The sequence below is a fragment of the Phodopus roborovskii genome, unplaced genomic scaffold (genome assembly GCF_943737965.1).
Source record: "Phodopus roborovskii unplaced genomic scaffold, PHOROB, whole genome shotgun sequence".
NCBI lineage: Eukaryota > Metazoa > Chordata > Mammalia > Rodentia > Cricetidae > Phodopus > Phodopus roborovskii.
The window spans coordinates 6,090,870-6,118,472 of record NW_026126517.1 but is presented as its reverse complement, the minus strand read 5'-3'; the positions used below and the strand labels follow the sequence as shown (position 1 = coordinate 6,118,472).

The following is a 27,603-nucleotide window of genomic DNA, read 5'->3' as shown; positions in this document are numbered from 1 at the left end:
TAAGGCAAGGCTGAAGAGAATTACAACTGTTAAAAACCATATTTGACTTTTAATTTTGAAAACAAATTAAATAGAGTTAAATTAAAACAGACCAGATGGTGCAGCCACTTGGGCTCCACCCTCACACCAGCCTCTGCCTGTGGAGCCCCTACAGCCCTGGCTTGACTCCTCTGTGGTGGGGCTTCCCAGCGAGAGAGGGGGACAGCCTGGATTTGGAGAACAAGTTGTCAACATGGACCCAGTTCTGATTTTTAACAAACTCATTCTCAACACAGATGAAGGCTGCAGTCCACCAGGGTTGTAATTATAAATAAAGACACATGCAGCTAAGAGAGGATATTAGGTAAAAACAACTGAGCTAGCATCTTTCAGAAAATAATAATCATAAAAAGATCCCCATTTTGTTTTTCATTTTCAGTTTCCTAAAGAGGAGCGCTGGGATTTGGCTAAGAAGGTAGCCTCAGCAGCTGGTTTGACCTTGGCATTCACTCTCGGTTTCTATGAATGAGCAGTAGAGTGCCCAGATATAAATTCACTCAGCAGAGAGATGCCCTGTGCCCATTTCCTCCCTCTCCCTTGCCACCCACTTGATGCCAAGGGGTAAATTTCCAAAGTAACATCCAAAGTATAAATGGTCAAGGGAGGAGGATATCCTGCAAGGTGGCTGTGGAATCTGAGCCCACCAGATGGTTTCCTGAAGGCTGTGGGAAGTTAAATCCATGTCAAAATAGGCAGCCGATGCTATTCTCTGAATGTTAGATGTGTGGACTGAGTCCCATCCACCCAAGAGTGGTTCTGCATGACTCTTGGGCCTGTCCTATGAGCTTTAATGGAGAGGGGAAAGCTGTTAGCGGTTAAAAAATAAACACCTCTTCAGTGGGCTTGTGCCCTTTCCTTTTCCCCACGTGGGAGGAAAATTGTGCTTCCAACTTGTATGAGCTGGAGTGAGATTACCACCAGGGGGCCCCAGCCAGCCGGAGCCAGGGGCCTCACAGATGCTGGACACCCAGGCAGATGCTTCTCTTGGGTGGGTCGGGACAACAGCCAGTGTTCTCTGGAGTGGAAAAGGGGCAGTGCGCACAAGGCAGGCTGGCTTTGCAAGCTTTCCCATTTTGTGTAAGACAGAGTGATTTCCAAAGCAGCATGTGCTCATGTCTCCCTCTCTCAGTGTTCAAACTCCCTCCCTGCCCTTGTCCTTGAGACCCCTGCTAAAGCACCCCTCACTGGAATCAGTGCAGGAAAGGGCTGTGGCTGCTGAGTCTTACACTTTCTTGGGAAGAGCTCTGCCTATTTATTACTGTTAACTCCAGCCCTGAGGTCTGAGATCTGGGAAGAAGGCATTTTGCCTCCCCGGTCCAAGCCAGGCAAGGGGCATTGCAGCCCAGGGGTATTAGAGAGGCAGTGTGGACATTGGGTGACACGGTTCTTAATCCAGGTCAATCTGTGCTGGCTCTAGGGCAACCACCTTGCCAGTTCTGGCATAGGAGGCTTGAGGGACACAGGAAGGGGCTTTGTTCCCCCACAGCCTGAGGTACAGGGGGAGCTGTAGGTAGGCCCAGGCTCCCCGATGCAGGGCTGGGTGCCAGGTGGGATCCAAGACAGCCTTATGCCCTGTAAACAAGAACCAGAGGAGAGCCAGAGGTATTTCTGATTTGGGAGCAGCTCTGAGGAAGAGCAGGTGTGAAAGAGAAGTGTTGGGGCCCCTCCATGCCCCGGGCTGCTCTCTGGTCTTCACAATGTCCTGGCTGGGCACATGCTGTATAGTCATGCTGGGCCCAAGAGCAGAGAGCCATGCTGCACTGGACAGTGGGGTTTTCTGACCTTCCTCAGCTCTAGCATCACTTCAAGATAGGATCACCTGCTTACACAGCCCCATCAACGCAGGAAGCTTCTAAGGAGGTGTGCTGAGCCCGGGCTTGGCTGGCAGCTGGAATCCCCAGCCCTCCGGTCTTTCAAGCCCCTGGCCATGTTGATGGAGAGAATAACGGGTCTGGGATTCTGTGCTTAAATTCTCTGTCTTTTATCCTGGCATCAAGCTGGGCTTTCTTGGAAGCTCTCAGAATAGACAAGAGATGATGCTGTTCCTCAGGAGTCTGCCTCAGAGTGACTATCAGCCATGGGAGAGGATGGAAGGCCAAGATCAGGGTCTGAGAAGGAGATTCCTGTGTGAGGAATTAGGAACAACACAGGTGTCAGCACAGGTGTGGAGTTGGGACTGAAAGTAGAGACAGAATGTTCAGTCCTGAGCCCCTAGTGGACTTTTGGGTTCCCCTAGGAGACAATGTTTGAAAAGCAAGTGGTTGAGATTATTTTAGTGACCGGGTGAGGTGACACCTTCTAAGAGGCACTGGACAAGGACTTTAAGTTCAGGGATGATTCCCCATAATCCCAAAGACATGGTGCCTGCTGATGTCCTGACAAAAATGAAGCTCCCAGATCTGTGGTAGGACCTACAGTAGCAAACTGTGAAAGTGGAGCTTCTGAAAGGCAAGAGCAGAAAAAGCCCCCAAATACTTGGCCTGGTCAGTCACTTAGCATGCATCTCTTGGGCTAATGTGTCATTTTAGGCAAGTCATTTAGCTTCTTTCCTGAACATTACTGTCACCTCTAAAGTGTAGGTAAATATGGTGGCCTACCCCAATGGGATTAAAAAAAATAACAACAAAGAACTATTATATGTTTGTTATAGATTGATTTCAGTGCCCTGGCAGCCCATTTCAGATAAAAACATAAACAAAACAAAAACCGGGAACAGAGACTTAATACCAGGCTGAAAGAGGAAAAGGGATAGCCTGGCAGTGGTGTGGGCTCAGGGTTCCTGCTCAGTGGGCTTCTTCACCTGCTACTGAAAGCCATGGGGCCACTGATCTGGTGTCGTGTACTCTCATCACAGCTTTGTATCTGAAGTAATCTGTGGAACCACATGAAAATGCCCCCCACTGTGGGCCACACATCATGGCCAGCATACTAATAACAGGGAAGGAAGGTGATGCTTGCAGAAGGACCCAGCTGTATTCTGGAAAGCTGCCAGTTAGTTGTTGGGGCCACAATAGGTGGAAGACTTTGGTCAGGCTTCTACCCACATTGGTCTTGTCCTCCCATAATTAAGGACCAAAAGCCCTCAGATATGGAAGATATACCCCAAACCGGTGCTGCTTGTGCAGTGCAGAGGCCATGCTGGCTTTCTCTCCTACCTGCATCCCCAGCCTCAGATCTCCACCGAGGGGTCAGTGAAGCCCTTCTTCCCCTCATTGACCAGTACTGGCTTTTCTGTCCGCGTATGCCAGACCAGGATCTGCAGGTCCAGAGACACAAAAGCAGTGGTGCAGGTCCCCAGCTCATTCTGCCATCTCCTGCCTCCCACACCCTGCAAGTATTTCTTCTGCCCCCTCCCTTTCTATCATTGCCCCATCAAGACTTTTCAACTCTTTATTTCTATCTACACCCTCATTCTTACACTTTGTATATATGATACATTCAAAATATCCTTTGGAAGCAAGAAATGTAGAGCTACAGAAAATAGACACATCTCAAGATTTCTCAAGTGTGCATGAGTGTATGCATATGTGTATATGTGCATGCACACACATGTAGGCATCTGAATACATGTCTATCTGCATATGTGCATATATGCACCTGCCTGCGTATTCTCAGCAGAGGTCATGGAACACAGATGTACATATGAAGTCAGTAATCCTTGAAATTGCTCAGTGCCCCCCCCACCTTACAATAAGATCCTTCTGGGTGGGGACTATAGACAAAGCTATTTTGAGGCCTTTTCTCCCTGGATTTATAGAAGGTCTGGAAGTGCATGGGAGAGCTTGCATTACTAGCCATCAGTTCAGAAGAGGGTCTTATTTACCTTGGTACAGTTTGCTGCCTTGGGCTCCAGGTCATTGAGGGTGACAAGTTCTCGAAGGAGGCTGCTTTCCTGGTAGCCTCCCTTCACACCACGGAGCTTGAAATAGGCCTGGCTTCGCTGCAAGATGAGCCTCAGGTTGACGGCAAATCCAGCCATGTCTATTGCAAATGGCCGGTGGGGATCAAACACTGTCTTCCAGCCAACTACCTTCCCTGCCCCATTCACCCTTGGAGCCTCATACCGAAGGCCACCAACGAAGGCCACAGGCCACACGGACACCCTCCTTGTGCTGCGCATCTACAAGGCAAGAACATGAGTCAGGCTATGGATCTAGGATGAAAATCGTACCCATTTCCATAGGAGGTAGATCACTTAATAAGTATATGATGTGTATAGGCTCCTCCCCATCTGCTCTCCAGATCTCCTTCCATTGATGTCTAGAGGAATCTTACCTAGGCATTCAAGACATCTTTCAGCTAAGATGTTGGTCAATGTCTCAATGGCCTGATGACAAAATTTCCAAATCTTATCATTTTAAAATTTGAAATGAGCCTCTCTCCTTAAAACTTAACTGGCATACTCTAACTGTCCACCCAAGAGGTTTCTGGTGACCATGTTAAATGATCCCATAAAAAGGTCTCTTTCAGACAACAAACCTCTAAGGCCAGGACTAGAATTTGGGAGCTACAAGCCTCAACAGTTTTCCTTTTAATGGGCTGGATTCATTGAACCTGTACTGAAGTTTTCCCCATTTCGTTTCCTGGTTCTTTGCAGTGTAAAATGAGCCCAGTGCAAGGCTTCCTGCATATGTCTATGCATGTCATAGTGTCCCCTCATGGGGACTACCCTCTGCTCCTTTCTCGGTCTGGGCCCCACATCCTTCAGTCTCCTTGAGCCCCACCTGCTATCTCCCTCCTTTGGGTCCTAACTCACCTCTTCAAAGAGCTCCAGACTGTAGGTGTTGTCATCATCTGCGAAGTACACTACGCCTGGCTGAGTGGAGTTCCGTGGGAAGGTTTCCCGCAGCCAGCGCAGGGCCAGGTTGCGCTGCATGGTGCCACGTGGGATGCGAGGGTCTCGGGCATCACCTCGCAGCTTGTAGTTGCGGGGTGTCTCCACGTGCAGGTGTGTGTAGTTGAGGCCAGTGTCACGCAGCAGGCGCGCTGTCAGGGGTGTCCTGCGTGGAGCGTCCTCCACCACCAGCCAGTGCAAGTTGGGCACATGCAGTAGTGTATTGGCCATTCGTGTCAGCTCTGCCTTTTGCACTGGTCTACTGTAGGTGGGCGTCACCACGTGGATGGTGGGCAGCGTGTCGGACCACGGTGGCGGCCTTGTGTACACATACTCTGTACGCACCACCTCCACGATGTCTCGGTCGGACATGCAATACTCCCTAGGGTCCGCACCGGGTGGTGCCTCACGCCGGGGGTCACTGCCCTCATCTGTAGAGGTGGGAGAAGGTGGTGCGGGGAGGGGGTGGGGGGACGAGGGCGCTGGCCTGGCTCTGATACAGGGCTTTCAATATCACCCACCCTTCCAAGACAATCCTGTCCTCTGCCCCTCTGAAGAACTGCTTTCATCTTTAGACCTGAGGTTCCAACCTATGGTCCTGGAAGTCTCATGAAAATTTCCTAGTTTGGATTCCTGGGATGACACACAAATGAACCCCTCCCCACCCCCATTGTGTTTAACATAACTGTAGCTTTTTGGATGCAGCTGGCCACCTTCCAGTCATCTATCTCCAGTTCCTCAATGCATCAGGTTTTAAATGACAGTGCCCTAACTCTCACCTCCAAAGTGTCTTCCTCGCGTGGTAAAATTGACCACATAGCAGGAAGGAACAGCCACGTTCTGTGGTGTGGATTTCATAAAGCCAGGAAGTGGTGGAAGTGGGTGACTACAGCACAATCTGGATGTCAAAAGAACTCAAGTTTTCCCACAAATCCTTGAGTCAGGCCAGGCCCTGCTCTTCTGTGGAATGCAAGCTGCTCTTTGGATTTTGGTACACAGCACAGCATTTAGCTACTGCATTTGGCTCCAGTGGGTTTTTACTCATAGTTATCAATACAGTTTTGAATCCCAAATGTCATTTGAGTTTAGACATTTTTCCGTTTTGTTTAGACACTTTTTTAGGTTTCCCAATTAGTCTGATGTCAATCTTCCAATTACTACCTTATTTTCCCTTATTTTCTTCTCCCCCCCCCCTCTCTCTCTCCTTTGAGATAACTTTTCTCTGACTGTCTTGGAACTCACTTTGTAGACCAGAGTGGCCTTGAACTTGCAGATCTATCTGCCTCTTCCTCCTGAGTTCTAGGATTAAAGTCATGTGCCACTTTATCCAGCCTAATTAGTACTTTCTGGACCTATGCTCTGTCCTAGCATTCAGTAAGTGTTTTGCATATAAACCCCAAGGATGTCACCAGGGACAATGATGCCTGCAAAAGCCTGTCCTCTGGCCACATGCTCACAGACATGGTTAGAGGGAGCCATTACCTTCTTAATTTTTGAAAGTAACCTGTTTCAAGTTGGGGCAGCTCTGAGGACCAAGGTTTTCTTATATCTGGAACATTTTCCTGATTGGAGAAGCTGGCAGGCCTACTAGGAGGAGCAAGCAGAGCTTTTGGCATTCACTAACTCCCTGATCTCCAAGTTACACTTTTGGGTTTGAAAAATGCATGTAGTGTAATGCTACTACATGTATATATGACACATTCAAAATACCCTTTGGAAGCAAGAAATCTAGAGCTACAGAAAACAGACACGTCTTAAGATTTTCCAAGTGTGCATATGCAGATATATATGTACATATGTGTACATGATGTGCATATGTGTATGTACGCATGTGTGCTCCTGCCTTAATGCACCTGCATGCATGTTTATACTCAGCAAGGTCACTGTGTAATGCTCACTGCTCATATGTATCACAGTGGGGATGATGATGGCCAGACTTGGAAACTTAGCTTAGAGCTTACTGTCTGCTGTGACTAACTGCATAGTCTGAAATACGTTTATTAGATTCTGGTGCCTTGGTTTCAGTGACCATAAAATAGAGCTAATAATATTAGCTAATGATAATAGCATCTGTTTGATGAAGTTATTGTATAGATAACAACACACTGAGGGCTTGGACCACTACTAGGCGCAGTTAACTGTCAACTCCTGTGTAGGACACTAGCTAGCTCACTTCCTTGTGGCTCCATGTGTTTATGTGAGGATGATATGAGCAAGCAACAAGAAAGGGCTGACTGGAATGTGGACACAGAGGGTCCTGGGCCATGGCTCCCCTGTTCTTTCCTACTGTCCTGCCATCACCATTAACAACAAGGTTTTGCAAAGTGTGGAGTCCAGTGCAGATAAACCTAAGTGATCCACTTTTGTCTCCTGTGGGTTGCTTACAAGCTAGTGTCTCAAGGGACTTGGAGTCTGTTACCCAGGCCATAAATCGAATGCTAAGTGTGGGGGAACAGGAAGACTGGCAGAGATGTAGCTTGTCAAAGGTAACTTTGAGGTTCAATTGAAAATAAACAATGCTAAGGAAAAAGGGATAAACACATCCAGGATATTCTAAGCAGAATGTTAGAATTCATTTACCTAGTAGACAATAATATTTTGGAAACTGGGGTTGAGGGTGAAGACTTGGAGCCATTTTGTCCAGCCCTCTGCTATCCAGATCATATTAAACAGATAGAAGTCTGTGTCCTGGGGGAAGTTCTCCATGTGTTAGGGTGTGGCTGTAGCCTGCACTCCACTCTTCCCCCTGGCTTCAGGGCTTTTGCAACTCTGAATCCTAAAAGGCTCTTGGTGTGATGCCTCTGACCCTCACTCTGCCAAGAGGCGACAGACATTATGTCATTTTATGTATGGCAGTTTTAATCCCTCTGGAATGATGTCAAAGGATAACAATGAGTCTAAACTGACACGCTCCACAGAGAGGCACCTGGGTCATGAGCAGGGGATGACGTCATGCAGAGAACCAGAGTGCCCAGCAAGGGCAGTGTGGCTGAAGGATGGAAAGGAGGTTGAAGGACTGACTGCCTTCCATGGTGGAGAGGGCAGCATGGGCTGTGATCTGAATACCATTGTAGCCTTATCAGTGGAGGTCTCTGACTACAGCTGCTCCCCAGGCCCTACCACAAAAAAGCCACCTGTTATGAGGATGGCTTGGGCACCTTCTTCTTTGCTCCCAGGAAGTATGGTGCCCATTGCAATGAGAGAACTGCCTGCCTGAGATTGTCACAGCTAGGTGGGGCAGAAGGTAGCTTTAGTAAGGCTGAATGAGAGGTAGCCAGATGTTGGGGGGCAAGAAAAGTCTGAGGGTGGAGATTCGGTGGGAATAAAAAAAGATGACTCAGGACTCATAGCCCAAAGGACACTGTTCTAATCCTAGTTCTTCCCCTTGCTCTTAGGAAGACTCTTGTCTCTTCAGGCCTTTGCCCAGTTAGTCTCTTAAGCAAGACAAAAGGGGCAAGTGACATGCTGCCCTTGAAAGGTTTTGCAGCACAATACAAGCAGGATGTAGCTCTGTAGGTACAGCACTTACCTATAGAGCAAGCCTAGGGTTGTCCCTCAACAATTCAAAATTAAAAAACAAAACAAAACCCAAACACTATAGGCCAGGACTCTGCTTCCTGGCACCCCTGCTGAGTGGCCTCTCCTTGGGTACTACTGAAGTGGCTATACATGTTTGTATGCACATTAATCCTGTTTGCTTTAATTATTTAAATTTGGTACTGCTTTGACAGTTCAGAGATGTGTAGTCTTTAGAAGGGACTGACCTTCTTAGTGGTACCTAAGAAACAGTAAACAACTGACTACATTCCTGCATCTTCATCAAACAACCTACAAACCAATCTTCCTCTGACCTAAATCACCCAAGACCAAATCCAGGGCAAATGAACCCACCCTAATCTTCAGAAGCCCACAGAAATCAATCATCCATTCTACCCACTTTTGAGCCTGGCATGAAGATGTATACTGGTAGTCTCAAAACTTGAGGGGTTGAGGCTACATAGTGAGGAATAGGCCAGTCAGGGCTTTATAGTAATACCCTGTCTCATAAAAGGAACATCTGACTGAACCATCCACTTCTAAGCCTGCTTAGCTGCTCATATGGCCTTTCTCTAATCTGAAATAATCACAGTGTAGGGTCTATCCTAGTTTGGTTCACCCCCTCTGCTTCCCGAGCCAGGGGCTCAGTATTCCCCCATGTTGCCTTATGTATCACGGGATACCCACTCATCTTGGGAACTGAGAGCAGCAAGTTGATTTTCAAGTCCCTTGACTTGTTGTCTGTCTGAATTGTGTCATACTTGATTATAACAAATCCCAGGTACTTAAAACAATGTGTTTCGGGAGATGAGAGGGGCCGGGAGGAAGGCAAGAAGGAGGGGGAGGAGGAGGCTTTCAGTGGAGTCTTAGAAGGCCAAAATTCCCCCAAGGTAAGGGCAGGGCCCAGGCAAGAACAGCAGCAGGGTAGCTTTTATTACCAAAGCCAGGCCAGGGGGGAGTGGGATTGGGCTCACCCTTGTGCACAGCAAGCAGAGGTGCGAGGCTGCTCTGGTGCCAGACGGTGATGAGCAGTGTCCAGGGAAGCACGATGAGGACAATCGCAAGGATGTCCCGTCTCTTCGGCATCTCCAAGGCTGGCTGCACCCACAGCTCCTCATTACCTGAGCGATGGCAAGGTCAGGAGAGAGTGGCCACGGAGCAACGGCAGCACAAGGGAGAAAAGAATAGGCATGGGCCGGCCAGGCACAGGGAGGCAGAAGCCGAACACTGGCCAGTAACTCTCACCAGTGCTCACACCCACCCATTGCGGAAGCAAGTTTGCAGAGTCCAGCCTGATGGGAATCTGCGAAGGGGCAGTAGTCCAGGGCAGGTTCAGGAACCTTCCGAGGTGGATACCTGTAAGAGAGAGCAATGGTAAATGGCCAGAGATGTGGACATGGACCACAGAGACTGGCTGGCCTACTCCAGAGCCACATCATCAAGAGTTTCTCAGCAGAGAATCCACCTCTCCAGGGTCTTTTCTGTATAGCTTTCTGGCTGAATGAGCCCTTGACATACAAGAACAGTAGGATGCAGTGTCTAAGGACAGAGACTTCAGAGATGCCCGCCTTGGTTTAATCCTAACTGGAGCACACAGAAGCTGTGGCCTTTGAACAGTTCCATCAACTAGTTTGCACTAGTCTTTCAATTATTGATCAGTCACCTGCTTGCCATAGCTGTCCTTAGGATTAAATGAATTAATTCTCAGAGACCACTCAGGGTGGTTCCTGATAGAAATGTGCCAGGAACTCTGGCTGCTATGATGTTCGTATTAGCATAGGTGGTTTCTTTATAGCTTTGGCCCAGGGTCATAGTTAGGCCTCCTTCACAGGTAAACAGAGGTGGTTAAGATTGGGCATCGTGAGGAAATGCCCTAAGTGCCCTCCTCTGTTTATGTCTGTAGGGGATTCTTGTAGGGCACCTTCTCCTCACAGGGTGAGGCTCAGATCAGAGGTGGCTATCAGCAGGGAGAGGGGGCTGTTCTTTGAGGAGCTGCCAGGTAGTAGGGAGACACTTCTCAAAAAACAGCGGTAGGGAGAGCCCCAAGAAAGCCCCTTGTAGAACAACCTGGTGGAATCCACTCCAGGTTCTGCAGAGGATCTGCCGGTAGACACTTCCGTGGGTACTTGCTCTCCTTTGTGACAGAAGAACAAGTGTAGCCAACTCTTAGCTCCCTTCAGAATGATGACAACCTTTCTCTCTCTCCCCCTCCCTTCTGTGCTGGGGCCATAGCTGGTATAGCACTTAGCATTCTGGCTGGCCCACCATGCCAGAGTCCATTACTACATGGTAGACAGTCACCCTGATAGTCACCTAGAGGCTATAATGTCTGCTTCACCCAGGCCACATGTGCTTTCGGTCTCTGCCAAGGTTGCAAGTTATGGCCAACCAGAAGTTTTTGTGACTCCGTTTTGAAAATAGTGTGCATCTTTCCTCCTCACATCTTCTCTCCACTTATCCTAGTGTCTTCTGGGAGACCAGGTTTTGCTGTCCACTAAAGAGCACTGCCTGAGTGAGCCAGCATCCATGCCCAGTCCTTCTCATGAAAGGCTCACAGCTTCCGGAATTAGTGTTAGCTACCCACCACCCCATTGCTTAGGGAATGAGACCAGAGGGTTAAATGGCACATTATAAGCCAATGGTGGGGCCCCCAGGAAGGAGCAAATGTTGTTATATGCAGCATTTCCTGCAGCTCCCTGTGGATGCAGTGTCTCCCCTCTGAAACACAGGTTGAGATGTGGCAGTGTTGGGAGGTGAGGCCTATAAGAGCTGATTATGGAATTAAGAGGGATTAATGCCTTTCACACTCCTTGGAGAACAAGTTGTTGTGAAGCAGAGGTGCCCCTCATGCCCCTTTCTTCTATAGCTGTCCCCTCACCCTTCTGCCGTCCTCTGTGAGCAGAAGCAGCACATGGTCCTCACAAGACTCTTTCACTCACCCTCCAGAGCCATGGAGCAAACTCCTTTCCTTTTAAGCTCTCAGGTATTCTATTATGGAACAGACACCAGGCCAACACAGGGTCAGGGCTTCAGAAATGAATGGTTCTCAAATGAACCTGATGCAGGTGAAAGTTGGGAAAAACACAAGAAAGAAGGTGAACTCCGCACGGCCTCGGCCGGTGTGGCCACTTGCTTTCCTGTATTCACACCTCTTCTTCTGGGCAGCCGCTTAGACCTATGGCTCACGCAGCCTCCCTTGTATCTGCCTGGGCCTGCTCATGATAACCAGTTTTCCTACAGCATTCAAGGGGTCCAATGACAAAGACAGTTAATTAACAGTGTTTACACATCTACTCTGTGCTGCACTCATAGCTACCCCAAGAGGCAGGTACCCATGTGTCTCTATTTGCAGCTGGATTCACCGAAACAAGATGGGTAAGCAATATGCCCTGGTCAGAGACAAAATGATGGAGCTGGAATTATGTCGAGGTCACGTGGCTCTAAGCTATTGCCTGGATAACCACTGGCTTAAACACTTCCTCCACCGTAGCTCCCTGAACTGTGAGTTACAACATCTGCAGGATGCCATAACAGACAGAAGGATCAGGATACAGGAAGGGACAATGAGAAGGATATGGTCACACTGTAGGGGGCATTAGTAGTGTCTGATTCCCCCACAATTTTTTTTTTTTGGTCAACAAAATCTATGAAAGAAAAGGGAGGGGAGATAGACAAGCTCTAAAAATAAACTTAGCAATAAAGCCGGTTGTGCATTAATTACTCTGGAAGCCATTACAGCTTGAAAACCCCATAACTTTAATGGAGACTATTATAAGCATAGTGGCAAAATTGTGGAGCTAATTACCAGACAGTTATTAAGTAGAACAGAGAGTGCCCCCAGACTTGGAGAACACCATCTGGCCAGCAGGAGATGGGTCTACTGGCAATAATGCCTGGGTGTAGGCAGGAGGCCAGGGATTGGGGCTGTCCCTACACTGGAGTCTGAGATCAAGGTGGCTTCTGACACAGGCTATGGTTTCCACATAGGTTAGGAGGAATGTGGTGATTGCCTGTGGCATCAGCATGTACCTCAGAATGGCTTTCAGAGCCTTGGCTGGGGCAGGCAGAAGAACCAACAGAAAGCTGGGAGAGGGCAGAAGTCAAGGTGGAGAGAATGGTCTTTGAGAAACAGGTAGCTGAATGGGGCCTTATAGTCTGTGTAGAGAAGTGTGGGAGCTGAGGATCTGCTGTGTTCATGATTTCTCATGCCATTGCTCACACCCATGCTCCTGATGGACCACAGCGATGCTGGCCTCTCTGCCCAGCAAGTTCTGACATAAGGAGCTTCTGCTCCCCTGGTGTTCTCTAAACATTCCATGAAAAAGGACAAAGGCTATATTGTGGGCTCCATGGGTAAATCTCAGTGAGGAATTTCCACTGAATGGGGAGCAAGAGCTAGGACAATGGCAGGCCATGTTCTGGGTATCAGAACTGCTCACCACCCTGACCTCTGCTCTTGGCCTTAAAGCATGGGACTTGACTGGAATGATTCTAATGAGTTTGCAGCTATGCTATTTTAACAACCTGATGCTAGGATGACTAGGCTCTGTGATAATAAAGACATGTCCTACATAAGGTAAGAGAGGTCCAGGTGTGCATCCAGTCCAGAGTCAGTTTCAGAGGGTTGCTGTTACAGCTCCCCATGGAACTATGTCACACTGAAAGCCCACAAACCCTTGGAGATAGTTGGGGAGAGCTATTCACAGGATTTTTTCTGTAGGCTTCAAAGGGCTGTGGGCTGCAGATAAACGAGGCGTGACAGGGTTTCAAAATGAAGAGCTCTTATCACCCAAGGCTGGAGGAGCAATAGCTGCTGGCCCAGGAGGGCCAGGGTGGTGTGTGAGGTAGACTCAAGGCTGGCCAATTCTACAGAGACAGAATGGTTTTCTTCTGAGCTCATAGGTATTTGGACAATGGCCCTGGTACCTGAAGATGGGTTCATTGATCTCTGCTTGAAAAATATTAATTGTGCATCAAGGCTTTATGCCAAGTAATTCTATAGCATAGTTAGCTTTCCAATTAGAAAATCCATGAAGATGTGTCTTCCCGACAGTTATTTTCAGAGAGATAGTTCTTGCCTAGTATGTGTGAGTTCCTAGGTTTAATCCCCAGCATCATAAAACAAACACACACCAATAAAACACTTTTCATCTATACTCAGAAGGATATGGATTACTGGGGAGTGTGGCAGCTGACACAAGTGACAAAAATCTCTTTCTATGGTATGACAGTCTGCTTCTCTGGAAAGGCTGGAGCTGGGGACCCTGGTGACTGGGGAGATTTTTGACTTTTCTTGAGAGTGGGGGTAGAAACAGAAGGATGAGGGGGCAGTAAAGAAGGTAAAGATGATGAGATGTCAGCCTCAATCCCAGCATCTCTCTTCCCCTAGACAGGGCATCTCCACAGGAATGGAGGCACAGACTTTGTCCCAGAGATCTACAGGAGCCCCTAATGGGATCAAGGGATTAGTATTGATTCTGCAGGCACTGCTCAGGAAAAGCCCAATGCCAGAGCTAATCAGCTTGCAGTCTAGTCAATCCATACTTCATTAACCCAGCCCCAGCCTTTCAGCCACAGCACTGATGTCTTGGGCCCACAGTAGTCTCTCTTGGGGTGCAGGACACAGGCATTGACGGTTCCCAGAGTGACAGGTCATAGAACACATAAAGGGCCTGTAGAGCCTCCTGCTCTTCACTCAGTGGAGAAGAGGGAGGGAAAGGAAAGGAGGAAAGAACAAGGGATCTTCTAAAAGTTCCACTCTGAATCTTTCATTGACACAGGGGGTGTGCATTTTGTAGTCAGGAGACCCTGTCCCTACCTTGCATAGGAGGGCCCAAGATCCAGAGATGCCACATGATAGGTTCAGATTTCAGTGTTAAATGTAGGTGAGGCTGTGGACTGTTCCTTTCAGCATCCACCCCACTTCATTTGTGTGGATTCTTCTGGATCTTGCTTTCTGGCCCTCCTAGTTCACTCACTGGAGACTTCTGCCTCAGTAAGCTCCTAAGGCTGCAGTGTTTCTTCATCATACTTCCATGTTGCTTTAGGAGAGGAAGGACTAGACCAGGAAATGACAGTGTCCTCCTGCTTTGTGGCCTGGACCCTGCTGCCTGACACTTGTGGTACAGGAAGGGCAACATGAGGCTCTGATCTCCTGTCATCTTGTCTCTTTCCAGTTTCAAAACCAAGCTGAGGACTCAAGGAGAGGGGGGCAGTATATTATCCCAGATTTTGTGTGAACGATTGTCTTCTTTCAGCCCAACAGTGTGTCAAAAACCATGGTGTTTGTTGAAAAAAAATTTAAGGGAGTTCCTTTATTTTAGTTTTCTGGAAATAGCCTTGAATTATATTTAGATTATGAGTATGTGAAAAATGAAACTGGGTTTTAGCATGGTTCCCCTCAAACCCAAGTCCTCTCTAGTCCATGGTGGAAATTTAAACAGAATAAACAATGGTACTTGACTGGGCTATGTGGGTAATGTTAGTGGTCTATAGACTAAGCTGCATGAAACACTCACTTTCCAGATCAAACACCCATATTTTGTCCCGTGGAACCAACACATGCCCATGCCTATTGCTGGGAACAAATAGGCATTAGCAATAGATACTTCACTGCTTGACTCTTGAGGATGGGCAGAGCCAAACATGTCACAGCAGTTGGAGAGCTACTGGAGAACTGAGGACAGCCAGAAATGGTCAGCCAATCCATGGAGAGGCACCAGTTAAGAGCCACCATGTAGCAGAGGTATGATGGATGACTCTTTAGGCAGAGGGGACAGTACTTGGTGCTTGGGTGGGGGAAGGTGTGTAATGACTAATAATAGGACAGTGGTTAGATAGCATAGGGTCATTCGGCACTTACCTCCATGATATGGAAGTCCCTGCTCACAAAGAACCCTACATCTAATTTGAGGGCAGAAAGATGTTCAGTTTCTCCCATCTCCTTGGTTCTTCTTTGTGGTTATCTCTTCTTCCTTGTAATGGGCTTCTTCCGAAAGCCATGCGAACTTTAGGGAGAGAATGTCACCATCCCCAGCAAATCAAATGCATAGCTATTGCTGTCTAACAAATTACTATATGCTAAGGAACTTAAAATAGTATCCATTTGCTGTCTTCGGTGTCTGAGATCAGGACTCCAGGTCTGGATGATGGAAGTCTCACCAAAGGATTGGCTGGGCTGCATTTTATCTGCATGATTGACTGGGGAAGAACTGCTTGCATGATTACTTGGGCTGTTGGCAAAACTCACTGGGGCCACAGGTGCCTGTCCCTGTCATAGCACCTTGTCTTAGTGGCTCTCTTCTGTTTGGCCTCTTACTGTGTGACGTCATCAAGGAGAGAATCCAGAGTTAACTGAAGTCCTACATGGTGGAGTATAACTGTGGTAGTGATAACTGCAATCTCTTTGTTAGAAGTTAGTGACAGGAATAGGAGAACTTTGATATATGAACACTTGGAATTACAGATCATGGGGGCCATCTTAGAGGCTGCCTGCCTACCACAAACAGCCAGGTGGTCCTCCCCTTTTTTGAGTTCCTTAGCTCTTGCCTATCCGTCACAGACCTCAACTGTAACACCAAGGACCAGCCAAGCCATATGTTCTATCATCATCTATGGCCTCTCTGCCAGCGCTGTGCTCTTTCCTCTGCCTAGAAACAATGATCCATGTAGGAATGGTGCAATAGCTCAAGAGCTTGGGTCCTGGGCATCTCATGAATCTCTCTCCTCCTACACTGTGGCAAGGGAACTTTGCTGAGATTTCATTTTCTCATGTGACTAAAATGGTGTTCCCCCAGGCAGGTTATTGGGTAGTTAGGAAAAATTAGCATAAACGATGTGCCATGTGGTTGGTACCAATAAACAGATACTCCAGTAACTGATTCACTCAGCCCGGGAAGGGTCTGGCATGGGATTCCTACCTTCCTACCTTGCTTCCCTTTGATTACTTCCAGTGAAACCCCAGATGGTCCCCTAGAGCTCCCTTAAAAGAACCTGTGGTTGAGGGAGAGAGGGACTGGGCTAGTCAGAGACAATTTCTTCCCAAGGGCTAACCTTGGCTTTACCACATGATACATGAAGCTGTGAACCAAAGTGGGGGGCAAGGCCAGCCCCAGGGAAAGGGGCTTACAAATGCTCTGGGAGCAAGCCCAGCAGAGCCTTTTCCCCCCATGACCCCTCAGCTGGAAATCTGCCTCCCTACTCTGACCTCCAGCCCCTTGCTCCTCTTTGCCAGGTTTCTGCCATTGTTTGGTGTACCTGGGGGTGATCACCTGTGTTCAGTAGCTATTACAGACTCTGGGAGGTGGAAGTTTGGTATCACATCAGCCACTGTACTTCTCCCTACTGCCCTCATGGTGTAGAAAGAGATCATCTTGTAAAGGTGTCTCAGATCCCTGCCCTTCATCTTCCTAGGTGTGATATTTATAATTTAAATCTGGACAAAGGTTGGATTGAATTTTTCAATCTGACAACACATCAAGACTGATGGTAAACCACAGACCACCTACAGAGTGATTTCAAGGGTGGGAATTCTCTTCATGACACACATATGTACTTGCACATGTGGGCAGGGGTCTAGTGTGTCACCTGAGTGATAGAGCACGGGTTTACAGCTCAGTTTTGGTTATGGCTTCTTGGAGAAACTTATGATTGTGTCCTTGTTGGAATGAAAGACTATTTCATGGGCCCTTGGCTTCCAATCCTTGGACCTGGGATTATTATAAAAGAGATGGTGCCAACATGCCAGTTTGTTCTCTCTTTCTCTCTCTCTCTCTCTGTCTCTTTCTCTCTCTCTCTCTTAAACCTTTATAAGTACAAATCATTTTCCTTCCTTCCTTGCTTCCTTCTTTCCTTCCTTCCTTCCTTCCTCCCTCCTTCCCTCCCTCCCTCCCTTGTTTCCTCCCTCCCTCCTTTTCTCTCTTTGTTTTTTAATAGACTAAGAAGCAAGGGCACAGGGTAGGGGTTATATTTCTTCAACTGTCCCAGGTAAAGGTAGTATGACCTTACCACATCTCTTTTGGCTAAGGTCTGTTGTTGGCTTCTGGCTGGGATGGTCTTCTGCCTGAGAGTGGCAAGTCCTCCCTCTCAGCCCTGTGACAAAGGGCTCTTCCCTGCTGGAGCTGCATGCTAGAATGACAACTGAGAAAGTGAGATTCTCTTGCCCCTGGCTCACCAGGGTTCCTGTGACCTTACACTTAAAAAAACAATAACTCACAGGAGCCAACAATCGGCCACAGGTAGACTGTAGGTCAGATGGGTATCACCAATGATCTAGGACCCACTGTTTAATCCTTGTTAAGGTGCTCTGAGTGTGGGAGTGAGTGCTGAGCACAGATGAGTAGGTCACAAGTCTTCATGATATCCAAAAACTGGCCTTCCCTCCTGCACTATGAGCTCTCTGAGAGCTAATGAGTCTTACTTGCTCCAAACAGGAGCCTTCTCATATCCTCCCCCAACCTCCCCCATTCCCTGGAGACAGGCACAGGACTGGCAGTGTACTCCATTAAGTGCCACAAAGACACCACATGCGGGGTTTGCCCCGCCTTTAGATTTTCCAAGGTATAGCAAAATGCGCTTTATTTAAGCGCCTGCCCATTCTGGTTTTGAAGACTCTCTCCACCCAACCTACTGCAATGCTTAGTGTCCCGTGAGAGGTCTGTGGGCTGCACAGTACATCTGTGGGATGGCTCTATCTCCTGCTAGTGAATACCCACTGGGCTAGCACTACCAATGGATGCCTGCTTAGCAGAGGAGGGACTCAGCCTATTTTGCTACCTGGCAGGCACCAGGAATGAATAGAGCGACAGCTGCTCAAAAACAGAAGCAGCAGAAGCCACGAGGACAGCTGGCCAGGAGGCCTCATCTCTCCCTCTGCCAGGCTGCCATGCACCAACAGTTGGCAGAGAATGGTCCTAAACCGAGAAGCACTGCAATGTCCCTAGAATCATTGGCTCTGAGGCAGGGGGAGATACTGGCTATGCCCTCCAAACCCTCAAGACAGAGGACAGCCTATGGTCATGCTGCCTGAATGAAGTAGGGGTGAGTTTCCCCATATCTAGATTGGAGCCTAGCACAGATACCTACTGGATCCTTACTAGATGTGGGTACTGAGACCAAGCAGGTCAAGGGACACAGAATGGGTCTCAGTCAGGACCCATGTGTCTCAAGCTTGAGTATGTTCATAGAGCATGCAGAGCCTCTCAGGTGATTTGTGTCCCAGAGGGAGGGTGGGTCAGCTGGTACCAGTTTGCTCTCCTAGCACTGTCCTCACTCTGATGCTGTTCCAGGCATCACATTCCCTTGGTATTGATGTCTGTGCTGTACCCCGAGAAGGGTGCTGGCAAGCTGAGATGCCCTTGAGCCCTGTGCCTTCCTAACCTTACTTGCTTCCCCCCAGCTCCAAGCCCAAGCATCCAGTGTACAGTCATCAGATGTTGGGCGTTGTAAACTGCCATGCACTTGCTGGATTTGATGTTTGTCCTGCAGGTCAAGCCTGTGTATTCCCTCCTGGGATCCGGGGCGCAGCACAAAGTAGAAATGTCGCCAATATCTCTGAAACTTAGTTTCCTTAACTATAACCCTCACGAGGCTATTTGGGGAGCATATGGTTCACAATTAGCACAACATTTTCATAGATCATGAAAAATATAATAGCTGTGGCAGCTAGCACTGTTACCTTGTTTTTAAAAACAGAACTCCAGGAGTAGGAGGGGGCATGAAAGGATAACAGCATTATCAAAGTACATTCTACATAGGCATGAAAATATAACAAAATATGTTAAATAAAATTAATATATGCCTATTAATTAAAGCTTTAAAAAGTCAGTTGGAACCCACCACCTGAAAAGATGCAGAGAAGGGGGATACTATAGTTATTTCCAGGAGTCAGCATCAACTGCTTGCTGGGCAATTTTTTTCTAGCATACTCTTCCTTCCACAGAGCTATGTGATGCAGGGACCTCAGCTCCTGTGGATGTAGGTGGCTGACATGAAGTAGCATGATAAATGGAGGTGGCCTGAGCCAGGTTGGCTTCCCATGTGTGGGAAGGTTGTGTTGCCTGGAACCTGGTATTGTGCCCTGGTTCACTCTGCTTTTGTTCATAGCAGGCTCCCCTAATGATGATCCAAAGCCTTGTTCTGTGCATTCTCCCATATTGCCTTAGGAGGGCGCTGCTTTTTCAGTCTAAGTAGCAGAGGTTTAGGATTAAAGGCCAGAAAAGATGAGAGTTGGTCTCTGTGGCTGCTCTGTGCTCTGTCCTCTCCTGAAGACTATTCCTTCCTCTCTTTCTGCACAGGATAGTCCTGCATCCCTCTCTAGCTTCCAAGATGCCCACCTACAGGACTATGGCTTGCTAAGATACTAAGATACATCAGTGGGGATCTAGGGCTAGGGCCTCTCGCATACAATGATTTTCCTGTCCTTTTAACCCAGGTTGTAAGTTCTTGTTACCTTCTAACCTTAAACTCTCTCTTCTAGAATGCCTGCTCTGTTCCTAAAGTTCATGCTGTGTGACATCAGCTCTCCCTACTCAGAGGATAAGAAATGGTTAATGTGATGTGCTGAAGGTGGTTGGATGAGCATGCTAATAAATGTGTGTTAGCCAGAGTGGCCAGCTTGTGTGTGCCACTCTTTGTAAACACAGCAGGTGTGGAAGTGATGAATGGAGGGACCCTTAAATCTCTTTCCCACATGTGGAGATTATGCTGACACTATCTCTGTGTGCCATGGGCTGTATATTACATGGCAAGCTGCAGGGTGGCTATACATCATTGATCACCTCTCTGGAAAGGGAGGCTGAACACCGCAAAGGCACATACTAAAGACAGATTTGCCTGCTACATTCCCAGAGGGCTCACCAGGGCCTTGTGGGCTCTGAGCCCAGACAAATATCATAAAAAGGCTGGTAGATTTCACATTCAGGGCTCCAGGAAGACAGTAGGAGTGATGTGGTACAGGGCATTGGCATCCCTGTGGCCAGGATGTCTGTGTGGAATACACTTCCCTTTGTCTATCTCAATACTTGCTAAACTGGTCAGCTCCCAGGATTAGGAAGGCCATAGTTATCCTAGAGACTGAACACCTAAGGATGTTTAGGACATGCAGGATGTCTGGAGGGATCAAACAGAGGTCCAAAGAGACTCCAGATAAAATGGGGCTCTCCTGCCGGCTTTGTACTCCTGTGGCATCTAGCACATAACTTCACTCTGAGTATCAATATATCTGCTGGGTCCTTTCTGCATCAGGAAGGGCAGTTGAAGCCAACTGCCATCGATCCACTTTGTACTACATGTTTGGCAGAAAAGAACCAGGCCACAGAATGAATGTTTAAATAAAATGTTGCATGTACATACGGCAGAATATCACTTAGCCTTACAAAGCAGCAGGGATGGGGGGGATGGTGGTGGGGATTCTGACACATGCTACCACATAGATGAACCTTGAGGACATTATAAGAGAAACAAATGAGTCACAAAAGGATAGTGTAATTTCTACTCATATGATATAGCTAGAGCAAGGGACAGGACTAGGGTGGTAGTGATCAACAGTTATAGAGATTCCAGTTTGCAAGATGGAGATTGGTTTTATAAAACAATAACTATATTTGACTACTGAACTATAAATGGCTAAGATGGTAAGTTTTATGTTGCATATTTTTTCTTAGCACAATAAGTTAAAAAAAGCTTGTTATACATGTGGTCCATTTAGACCTGGCCAACAAGGACAGTCCCACACGCCTGGGATTCTGAAGAAGCAGGTCCCAGCAAGCTTCCCTTGAAGCTGAGTTAGGTTTGGTGTCCTGTGTGGTCCCAGGTGAGCTTCTCAGTACCTTTCTGGTTGTCTCCTGGAAATGACACCTGGAAGAAATCAGTTTGGAGCACACCTGTGGGTGCAAGCCTTAGAATAATGGGTATTGGTATTTGTACTAGGCAGCCTGCAGTCTGTCAGGGGAGGAGGCTAGAGCAATGGCCGCTTGCTCTGAGACACAGAGGGAGATTTATGAGGGGGAGAAGAAGTTAATATCGACAAGTGATGAGTTAGGAGAGTAATACGTCAGCTTAAGTTCAGAAACTCTGACGGAGAAAGAAAATCACATGCCTAGAGGCTGTTCATCATCCTAAGCAGGCTGCAGAACCAGGGTCCCTGGCCTGTGGCTGAGCAGTCTGGGTGCCAGCTGGTCAATCCCTCAGACCCTGAAAACAGTGACATATCTACTGCCATGTCTACTGTGAGGTTCATAGTCAAAGGAAGGTGAGAAGGGAGAAAGAACTGATGACACCGATAGGAAGGCTATGAAGATGCTGAGGCACAGAATGATTATCTACTAAAATGGCCATGGAAATGTCTCTGAAACACAGCATTTTCTTTGATGTTGTATGGATGACTCCATTCCCTGTGCTTCCCAGGGGACCAAGCACCAACACATCCTGGAAATAGCTTTGCTCTGAGAGGGTGCCAGGGCAGTGATGCTGAGGGGTGGGAGGATGATCACCAATCTCTGAGACTCAAGAATGTGATCTGCAGTCAGAAGGCTGCAGCCTGGACTATGAGTAGTTAGAAGCCAGGTCTTAAGCCAGTGAGGATTCCAGCCCCTCATCCACCTCTGTTTCACCCAAGTTAGAGCACAGTGTGGAAGGAGACACTTAGGTTTGCATGGCCTTAGTCAAGGGTGGGGCCACTGAGGCATCTGCCCCATCATCCACAAGTGTAGGAAGCAGCCTCGGTCACAGAGCCTAGTTCTAGGGAAGCCCAGTGGCCCAGGCAGCCTGGACATCCACGCACCATTCCTCACATGCTCCCTGTTTGTTGTCCCCAACTTTCACTTCCCATCTCTGGGATACCAGTTCCCAGGGTGTGGTATAGAGGACCTATGTGAAGTGATTTTTTGCTGACTGGGCATATGTTATTTGGTTCATGCCCTTCAGACTTTAGGTGAGAAGACAGGTACCTCACAGGTTTTGTCACCAAGTGAGTTACTGATCCAGCTGGGGCAATAACTTAGGGCTCTGCTGCTCTTTTACTCACTCAGTTGCTAGATAGGTGACAGCTGATTTCTGTTTGCAGGACCCCTTCTGGCTTCTGCCCTCCATTTAATTCAGAGCCACAGCCTCCTGGCTTTGCTATTCTCAAGACCAGGGATGGGAGTAGGTCTGGGAAAAGATTCCTCAAATCAGCATGATGGCACAGTGGCTGACCTTGTGGCTGAACTTAGGTTTGCTGCTTTGTGTGTGTGTGTGTGTGTGTGTGTGTGTGTGTGTGTGTGTGTGTGTGTGTGGTGTGTGTGTGGTGTGGTTTGTGTGTGTTTCCTCTAATGAGTTACAAGTTCCATTTACCCCACCTTCAGACAGAAAAAGAAGCAGCCATGTAAAGTAAGGACACATACCCGGTCATATTTTATCTCTAGAGTCATATTCTATCTCAGGTCAGAAAACTGAGGCTTTGGAGGGGTTGGTATTGCAGGCAAGGCCATGTGCTGCTGACAGAGAGCCTGGCACAGAGTGGGCTGCTCAGCAAGTGCCTCTGTGAATTGCTAAATAAATGAAGAATACAAATTGCTTTCTATTTTCAAATAAAAAAAACAAAAAAGCACCCGCGTTCTGAGCGATTAGCATGAAGAACTACAATGACTCATCCCCTCTCTAACATCTTAATATTATTCCCATTCTAGAGATGAAGAATCAGAGGCATAGAGAGGTAAGCGGCACCCCAAGGCCGTACAACCACAACCAAAATGAGGAAGATATGAGATCTGAATCCAGTCACTGTGGCTCCTGCCACCACACTATGCCAAACTCTGTACAGAGGCTTTGTTACAGGAGCCGTTTAAGAGCTTTCTGGACTGCAGGCAGCATTCTGAATGCATTGTTGAAGATGGCATTCATTGGCCACAGGTAGCTCTTAAGCCCTTGAACTATGACTGGAGTGGTGAGTGACCGCTTGGTGTGCCAAGGGAAGCAGTCCACCCCACACTCAACATTGGTTGTCACAAGCTCTGAACCGTAGTCAAATAACTAGCAGCAATCCCAAGCCTAGGGAGTCAGATCTGGCCCCAGTGGTCAGATCCTTCACCTGCCCTAGAAACAAAGAAGTCAAGCAGCATAGAGATGACAGAGTCTCACCTTTAGGATCTAGGCCACACCATGAGAATGGGGAGCACCGAGACACTTCTGACCACCAAGACTTTTGTCTCTGTCCTTTCTGCCCTTCATCACTGTCCACTTTCCCTCACCTACGCACCATGACTGGACTACACAGTTTGTGTACATAGGGAGAAAAATCTTGCCCATGGCTCTGCACATTGAGCAGAGGACCTCCAACCCCTTGGGCATGCTAAGTCCTCCAACCCATCCAGCTCTTGATCCAGACTTAGACTCCCCACCTTGGGGCTTACTGGTGATGGCAATGCCTTCATCCATGCCAGGATCTTGGCGCAGAGCCTGCCTCCTGTGCTGCTGTCAGCTGGTGTGTGTGCAGGGAGTGCAGACTAATTTTAATATTGGCCGGAGCTAAACCTCATTAGAAAAGTAAATTTGCTGTAGCTGCAGGGGAAGAATGCAAGCAATCCACACAACCTTCCCAAAGCTAAATAGAAAACACAGGGTTTAGGCTGTTTGATGCAATATGTTACCAGGTGCAGAGCCTGGGACACAGCAGGTACTTAGAGTCAATGCAAGTGAACTGAATTCTGGGTGATTTCTGGCCATAGTCACATTTCAGCATGGAGGATAAATGGTCATGGATGTAGAGTGCTTGTAAATCCCCCCCAAATTTTAGACAACCATTTTCTGGTACTATGGAATGATTACAATGAAGAAAAATCACTAGATACGAAAATATCATTCTTGCTGCTTTTTAGGGGAGAGATACTCTGGGTAATTTGATTCTGTTTGAGGAAGAGTTGGGTCCAGTTCAAAGTTAGAAGTTAGATAACTACATGGGTTAAAGGTGGGAGGGAGACTGTAGAAGGTGTGAAATAGGGAGAGGGGTCTCTAAAGAGGGTTTGGATGGGGCCAGCCTGAACTGCCCAGCCCTGACTACTGGCCTTCCAATTCTAGAGCTGTCCAGATTCTGGGAGAGTAGGGCAGGGAAGGAGAATGCATACAATATATAAATTAAATTACTGTTCACAGCCCTGGGACTTAACTGTTTAAAAAACGATGGTCCCCAATTTACAGACTGTCAGGACAACATCCCTTTCAAAGTTCACTTAGCTGGGGATGGAGGTACTGAATTGTAAGACCTGGATGAGCCTGTCTAGTGGCCTGTCTCTTCTGGACCATGACCATGATGTCTCCTTGCTGGCCTCTGGAGATTTCCAAAGATTTTGGAGCCCTGGCAAGTGCTATACAGAGAAGGGTTCTCTTCCTGTTCCCTAGGTGTCTGGCTTTTCCATGCTCTGCTTTCTTCCCCATTGTACTACATTCCAGGACCAGGTAAGATTGGCGAAAGCCAGAAGGTGATCATTCCTGGACACAGGGCAATGGCGCAGTAGGGTCTCCTTCACACTCTTGGAATACTTTGCTCTCGAGTCCATGAACTGTCCCTGCTGTGAGACACCCTGACTCCAATCTTTCTCAGTACAACAGTCCACCAGCTCCAATGTTGGGATGCTATAGACTTGCAGAGGAAGACTTCATACTTCAACGTCTGCTGTACCTTAGTACCTTATCTAAGCTTTCACTCTCTCCTTCTTGTTGCCTGTCTCAGGCCCTGATCTCTTCTTTTGCTAAGGCCTCACCTCTCCTACAGCTGTCAGTCAGAGAAGCACCCAGGAATCCTCATTCCTTCTCTCCTAGCCACATGGGGCCACCAGAATTCCTGGCTCAGAACCTGGAAGGGTTAGCTTGCCCTCTTCCATAGCTTACCCTTGCAAAAATCTCATCCCATTGGGCTCCATATCATGAAGGCAAGGTAGACTTGTTCCTCTCCCCTGAAAACTGCAGGAAAAAAATCCAAGTCTATTGAAAAGCCTGAGCAGAAGAAGTGGGCTTCTTCCTTTGGGAAGCTGCTCTCTGCTACAGGCTCCCATTCTGTGGTTGAGTTCCCTTTAGTGATTTACCTGCCTCCAGCTTCAGGTGGAGAATTCGGTATTACTGCATCCAGAAACATGCACATATCCAACCACACCTACAGGCACATGATGATCCCCAAGCAACAATACAAATAGGAACAGCAAAACAATGGCTTCCATGCCAAGCGGGGCACAAATGCTTGCATTTTTGTTGTTGTTATTGAAAGGGGCAGGAAGGAGGTAGCAAGCAACTCCAGGACCTTTGGGGACCCTGAAAGTGAACTGAGCAGAGTGGGAGGTTTCTTGAGAGTTTCGTGGGGAAGGATCTTTATCCTGCATGAACACAGAGAGGACTCAACGTTTGGTTCAGGGAAGCCAAGAGAGCTCACCAACTGAGCAGGCTCTAAAAAGAAATGCCTCCCTCTGTAGTGAGTCTTGCCAGAAGAGAGACGTAAGGATGGAAGAGCTAGAGCAACAGCCCTACACTGCTAAATACCCACCACTACACCAGTCACTTATGAAGCTGTGTGCATGCCATTTACACATACACCCCCACCCCTCACCCCTTCACCCCATACCCTCATCACACCATTGTTTCTGTGCTAGGCACATGGATGTCCACCTCATTTGATTGAAACTGTATGCCAGATTGTCCAAGATCAAGATCTTACTGGGCACTCCAGCTAAACTGGTCTCCATAGAGAAGTACTCCTCAAGCATGGGGGGGGGGGCACTGTCAACAAAAGGTCCCTTTTAGGGTCCTATGCAGTAGAAGTCTGGGGCTCATCTCAGCTCCAGCTTCTATAAGCTATCCAGAGGGTGTGTAACTAGGACTACATCTGGCTGGGTGAGAAAGTGGTAGCTGGTCAAGATCAACATTCTGTGTGCCGGTGAGTAGATGGGGTCTTAACCTGAGCTGCTCAGTAGGAGGCTGGCACCCCAGTTTCCTGAGGTGCTGGATGGAATACTTTCTTTCTTGTCTCACATCTTAGTTTCCTTTTCTGAACTTGGTATGATCAACTTCACAGAGGAAGGTGATGATCTGGTGGTCCTGCCTCCTTTCTCTCTGCTGCACTGAAGGATTTGCTGTCACTTTTGACATCTCTCAGTGCATCAGCACCCACAGAAAAGATGCAGCGCTTGGCTTCCCGGAAAAGAATTAAATTGTAAAAGCCCAGGAGAGGAGAGCGGTTGCAGGGGTGCGGCTAGAGCTGGCCCCCCCAGTCCAGCAGGGAACCACCTGCTGAGGTGGCAACGGACAGAATAGCTAAGAGAAAGACCAGTTGTTTGAAGACTCTCAGAACCAGTTCTTGCCTTCATCCTGATGGAGCGGGGCAGGCAGCGTCCTAGCTTCATTTCCTAGCCCCCTCAGGTGCAGGCCCTGGCAGTCGGCCCTCTTTCCCCGTTTGTCCCCGTTTTTTGCAACACACACACACACACACACACACACACACACACACACACACACACACACACACACACGCCCCGCGCGTGCACGAGATCGGACATGGCGTGGGTACTGTTGGGGACACATAAAGGGGCTCTGTGCACCGCGGCGATAGGGGCGCGGGGCTCGGGACACTGACCTGCGGCGGCGAGTCCATATCGTCCCCCGCGCGGTCCATCGCGGGTGGCAGTCCTATGCTCTGGCCCCAGCGCCCCAAGGTTGGTGCTGTGCGATGCGCGCGCTTCTCTCTCGGGGCGTTCTCCGGCTCCGTGCCCTCGGGGGCCACTTCATAGCCGCGGGCCCGCTCATCCACCACCCCAACCTGCCCGCTGCCACCGTCAGGCTGCTTCTGGGCTCAGCCAGGCGGCGGCCGGAGCCTCGGAGCGCTCGGGAGGGCGCGGGCGGCGAGGCGCGGAGCGGCGCTAGGAGCTCCAAGAGGCGACGCGCGGGCCGGCCGGGCCGGGGTGGCGGGGCGCGCGGCCGGAGCCCAGCAGAGCGGGCCAGCGCGTGGTGCCCTCGGCGCTGGCGGCGGATGCGCGGTGCGGCCGCGGCTGTGACAGCGCCTCCCGCCCCGCCCCGCCCCCACGCACCCCGCCCCCGCGAGCGCGAGCTGCCGGCGGGACCAGAGCCACTAAGCGGTCCGTACCAACCTCGCGGGCTGAGGCGGGGGCCGACGCTGGACCCATCCCCGAGCTTGGTATCACCTAAACGCGCTCCCCGCAGTGGCCCTCCTGCTT

The 27,603-nt window shown here is 48.7% G+C and overlaps 1 protein-coding gene across 2 annotated transcripts; it reads right to left on the bottom strand.

Annotated features, from left to right (window-relative positions):
* Nucleotides 1–1,883: 1,883 nt before the first annotated feature.
* Nucleotides 1,884–27,390, bottom strand: B3gat1 (beta-1,3-glucuronyltransferase 1). 2 transcript variants are annotated; one of them, XM_051197018.1, is made up of 7 exons: nt 27,006–27,390; nt 9,672–9,766; nt 9,385–9,531; nt 4,796–5,304; nt 3,863–4,159; nt 3,195–3,295; nt 1,884–2,162 (listed from the first exon to the last, which is right to left on the bottom strand). In XM_051197018.1, exons 2-6 carry the CDS (start codon nt 9,673–9,675, stop codon nt 3,209–3,211), a joined length of 1,044 nt encoding a protein of 347 aa, XP_051052975.1. In that variant the 5' UTR covers nt 9,676–9,766; nt 27,006–27,390; the 3' UTR covers nt 1,884–2,162; nt 3,195–3,208. The 2 variants fall into 2 exon arrangements, with proteins under 2 accessions (XP_051052975.1, XP_051052976.1); XM_051197019.1 differs by having other exon boundaries at nt 9,656–9,766; nt 27,006–27,149.
* Nucleotides 27,391–27,603: the final 213 nt, after the last annotated feature.